The 5,236-nt window shown below is 37.8% G+C and overlaps 1 protein-coding gene across 1 annotated transcript in view; it reads right to left on the bottom strand.

Moving 5' to 3' along the window:
- Window positions 1-1,410: 1,410 nt before the first annotated feature.
- The window catches only part of prex2 (phosphatidylinositol-3,4,5-trisphosphate-dependent Rac exchange factor 2), a gene marked incomplete in the record, with an annotated part of 112,041 nt that continues 108,215 nt past the window's right edge, over window positions 1,411-5,236 (bottom strand). The window contains 2 exon segments of the mRNA XM_014002299.1: window positions 1,411-2,241; window positions 3,381-3,448. Coding sequence (XP_013857753.1) covers window positions 2,196-2,241; window positions 3,381-3,448 — 114 coding nt within the window.

Genomic DNA, 5,236 nt, shown 5'->3' with positions numbered 1-5,236 from the left:
ACTAGTGGCATGCATTGCTCAGGTGTGATTTTGGCCCATTCTTCCACAAACAGTCTTCAAATCTTGAAGGTTTCGTGGACCTCTTCTATGAACTCTGATCTTTAGTTCTTTCCATAGATTTTCTGTTGGATTCAGGTCAGGTGATTGGCTGGGCCATTCCAGCAGCTTTAGTTTCTTTCTCTGAAACCAACTGAGAGTTTCCTTGGCTTTGTGTTTGGGCTCATTGTCTTGCTGAAATGTCCAGCCACGTTTCATCTTCATCATCCTGGTAAATGGAAGCAGATTTTTATCAAGAATGTCTCTGTACATTTTTCCACTCATCCTTCCTTCAATTATTTGAAGTTTTCCAGTACCATATGCTGAAAAACAGCCCCACACCATGATGTTCCCACCTCCAAACTTCACTGTTGGTATGGTGTTTTTGGGCTGATGTGCAGTGCCATTTGACCTCCAAACATGATGTGTATTCTGGCATCCAAACAGTTCAATGTTGGTCTCATCTGACCAGACTATATTCTCCCAGTATTACACAGGATTGTTTAAATGTTGTGCAGCAAACTTTAAAGGAGCTTCAACATGCTGTTTCTTCAGCAGTGGAGTCTTGCGTGGTGAGCGTGCATACAGGCCATGGTGGTTCAGTGCATTACTTATTGTTTTCTTTGAAACAATCGTACCTGCTAATTCCAGGTCTTTCTGAAGCTCTCCACAAGTGGTCCTTGGCTCTTGGACAACTCTTCTGATAATTATTTTCACTCCTCTGTCAGAAATCTTGTGAGGAGCACCTGGTCATGGTCGGTTTATGGTGAAATAATGTTCTTTCCACTTCTGAATTATGGCCCCAACAGTGCTCACTGGAACCTTCAGAAGTTTAGACATTCTTCTGTAACCGATGCCATCATTATGCTTTGCAACAATAAGGTTGTGAAGGTCTTGAGAGAGCTCTTTACTTTTACCCATCATCAGATGGTTCTTGTGTGATACCTGGCCATCATTTGGGAGTGAACCAGCTGATATTAATTTGCACTGACAAGGGGCAGGCTTGCTTTCTAATTACTGAGAGAGTTCAGCTGGTGTCTTGGCTTTCCATGCCTTTTTACACCTCCCTTTCTTCATGTGTTCAATACTTTTTCCCTGTGCCATTCCACATTATTACAAATAACTTCATTTCTGGACATTTATGGTTTGATTTCTTTGTATGTATGGATCACTTGGGTTGTTACCAACATCTGGTGAAAATTTCATGTCATTAGCACCTCTAATGATATATTTACCGAGAAAAATGGTGACGTGTTCAATACTTATTTTACCCGCTGTATATAAAAGCCAAATATCACAGCTTTTATCATAAAAAAACAAAATTCCAAAAGAATTTCTCTATGTATTTTTTTGACAAACAAAAACCCAGTAATGTAAAATGACTTATCTGCTTTAATATATTTTACAAACTGTTTACATGTCAGCATTTTAGTTTGAAAGGAAATATGCAGAACAAAAATAATCCTTTTTGCTCAGAAACATATTTGTGAACAGTACTAGAGCTTATTTGTGTATTTAATCATCTCTGTTTGCATAGTGGTGAGTTCCGTCCAAAATATGAGTCAGAGATGCTTTAATCCTGAGTGCTGTTTATGTGAAAAACACAATAATGCTCAGAAACAACCGCATTAATAATGTGAAATGATTGGGAATCTGCATGCAGCACTCTTAGTCTCCAAAACAATATAATAAATCTTTTAACCGTTTGGCTAAAATATGCATTTTTACAGCATGATGTAAAAAAACCCATTTATGTGCTTAAAGAAAGAAATGACAAAATATGAAAATGAGGCAAATAAACAGCTGATTTTGACAAATATGCCAAATTACACCCAGTATCCTTATTTTTTTTACTTCATATGCAATTTAACCTAACAAAAGCAAATGGTCTTCATAAAAACAAAGCTTATTTCAGTGAAAGGAAGTATTTTTATTGAACTAATTTGTCACCAAGTCACTGTCTAGTCTATGACATTAAAATACATATATATGTATACAGTACAAGAGTTAAAAATATAATATTTACTAAAGGAAACTTTATTTACATTGAAGGCAGATAGTCTGCACATATATAAAACATCTTTAATCAGATTAACATATGGATGGAGGGAAAACGTTGAACCTGGAGACTTCTSCAGCACCTTCCTGAGAGCAATGCATTATGGGTCCCCGTCTGCGGGTGGAGGCTGGCACAGCTTGTACAACCTGATCAGAGAAACACATATACAACGTGACATTTAATTATATTCAACATGCAGCAGCTTCAGGCAGTACGCAGAAACCTCCAGCAACGATCGACTGGTTCAGGGCTGAGAGGCTGCAGGAAGGAGGTGTTAGCAGATTAATGGACGTCCTGCTGCCACAAATACAAACATTATTTTTCCTGCACATTTATCTCAAATTCACACCATCTGCTTGCATCTTTTTGTGTTTATAAAACGGAATTAATCAACATGTAAAATTAGAAACCTCATCTTTTCCTGATTCAGGAGATCCCTTGAYATTTTGCAGCAGCAAGCGTGGCAGAAAAATCCAGAGTCATTTTTACTCTCTGACCACATCTGAGCACTAATCATCCTGCTGTTTAACTGCAGTTGTCAGTTTCACTAAAAGGTTCAAAAGTGCTGGTTGTCTCAGAAAACCTGCAGTACGTGTCGGAGCTAAACGGTGGAGGCGGTTCTCGTCCTCCACCTACAGCTGCTGAGGGTAAAAATCTGATTTCCAACATGGAGGAAAGGAGGTTTCGGCTTCAGTCTTGCTAGAAAAATCGACAGATGTGCTTTATAATATGCACTGGTGTAACAGGTTTGTAAAACAATATTTTTGTGTAAATATGGTGTAAAAAAGTTTCAATGTTGGAAGAAAATTACTTAATTTTACCATCACACACCTACAACTTAACAACTCCAGTAATATTTGATCAGTTCTGCACATCCTTTTGGGGGGAAAAAACCAATATTTTACTCGACTGAACAGATGTTTCAGGTCCTGAGTGGTAAGGAGGCAAGGGAAATAGAAGAAAGTACAAACGTTCAAATTATACTTTGTCTAAAAAAAAAAGTTCTTCAGTCCACAAGCTGTTCTAAAAACTAAAATAACAAACAGATATTTTTCTTGAAAAAACTCTTATTAAAAAGCCCAAAGTAGCAATAATGAAGGAATAATTTATGTGCATTTCCTTTCTAAGCGTATTAGAAAACAATATAGTGACCCTAATCCYAACTCTTATTCCTTATTAAAATTTAACCCTAAAGTCAAAATTAACAGCAGCCCTACTTTTACTAAAACCAGTCTCCTGTAATTCAGACTGTTGTTACAGAGCTCAAAACTAAGACGTGTTTTACCTCGGGACTGACGACGGGGTTCGATTTCTCACTCCCAAGTTCTTGGCAGAATTCTGAACTCTTGCTCCCTAAAAAAAAAACAAAGCGTTTATAACGTCGTGATCAAAACACAAGACAAAAAGAACTCTGAACTCTCTGTGAACTGAAAATACATTTGCTTGTAGCGTTATAACGAAAAGAACACAGAGAGATCGTAATGATTTGGCTTTTATTAGAATAAAACCTTTTTTGTATCATTTTCATAATAACAAGCGAATGATTGTCTCAGTTTGATCAGGAGGACTTGGAAAGTTTTTGTTCTGAACCAAACTCAACTGTTCTATATATGGTCATAATTTCTTACATATAGGAGGCACAAATCAGAAAGACCATTAGATCAATACAGCAGCTGTGATTAGACGCCACCTTGGTGATGTTTTTCGTTTAATAACAGGAGTTTCTCTGGGTGATATTAAATCCCACCAGGCTCAAAATGGCAACRAGGAAAACAAATGCATTTAAATTACATTACATCTAATAAATATTGCAGAATGTGAACCCTGGATTGTAAACCACAGCTACATKAAGTGAGGATCTTCTAGAACAAAGCAAAACAGAAAGTGCTGGAATCTCTTTGTGACAAAACAAAAACAAGTTGTAAGGATTTTAATGATAAATAGAACTCCTGTGTAGYAGAGTTATAACATGCAGAGTCAGGAATATGTCTCTTTTTATAATGTTTTATTTTGCTGCCTGAGTCTGCAGATACTCCTGCACTGCAGACAGATGAACAYCTGCGCTCACAGCTACAACCTCGTTCTACGTCTGTGCTGCACACGTAAGCAAAAACACATAATTAAATCTTTTTTTTTTTTAAAAGGTCGTCAAGCCTCTCCTCTTTTAGCACAGATGCATGCAGGCGAGAGTGCATTAGCTGACCCCTCAGTTCTGGCTCTGCTGTCTGCCATCTTACTGTCGGCTCAGACGTATGTCCAGACAACAGGATAGCATCAGCAATTATTCAATTCCTATCAGAGCCATCCATTCTCATGCCTCCAGACAGAGATGCCCCCTAATGTCACTAAAGGACACAATGGTGGTTTAAAAAAAATCAGTTAAGAGACTACATAAAACTCTTTTTTTGTCGTGACGTCAACAAGAATATTCAGTTTGCATGCTAAGATCTTTAAAGGGATCCCTGATTAGTTGTAACATTAGGCTTTATTTGATAAACATTTATTTTAACTGTAAAATAAAGGCTGTAAAAATGCTGCAGGCTGTTTAGTTTTTGTAATTTTTAAAAATATATTTTAACAAAGACAGATCAATTTTATTTACACACAAAGCATTCTGGGTAAATGATGACGTGGATCGATCCTCTGTGTGAGTGAGCTATATCCACCCTGAAGGTAAATCTTGGACAATATCTGATGATTTTCTCTTTTAAATGAAACCAGAGAGCGTTGACAGAGAGGAGAAGGTAGAAATGACTCAGTCTGTAACTGAAAATATRGATGGAGGACAACAGAGCTGCTTCATGGAAGAAGAACCTCAGCTTAGCCTGTTAGCCTTTGCGCTAGCGCCAACGCTATATTGCCTTATATGTATTAGCTCAGCGCTAGTGCGACAAACTAACAAGCTAAGCTGAGGTCCTCCACTCTGTAGCGCTGAGCTAATACATACAGTATATATGGTGATAGTGTCGGGGCTGATGCAAAAGCTAACAGGCTAAGCTGAGGTTCTTCTTCCATGAAGCAGCTCTGTTGTCCTCCATCCATATTTTCAGGCTGAGTCATTTCTACCTTCTCCTCTCTGTCAACGCTCTCTGGTTTCATTTAAAAGAGTCGAACATCAGATATTGTCCAAGATTAACCTTC

The sequence above is a fragment of the Austrofundulus limnaeus genome, unplaced genomic scaffold, assembly GCF_001266775.1.
Source record: "Austrofundulus limnaeus strain Quisiro unplaced genomic scaffold, Austrofundulus_limnaeus-1.0 Scaffold12, whole genome shotgun sequence".
Lineage (NCBI taxonomy): Eukaryota > Metazoa > Chordata > Actinopteri > Cyprinodontiformes > Rivulidae > Austrofundulus > Austrofundulus limnaeus.
The sequence above is the reverse complement of the archived record's forward strand: the minus strand, read 5'-3'. Positions and strand labels throughout refer to the sequence as shown.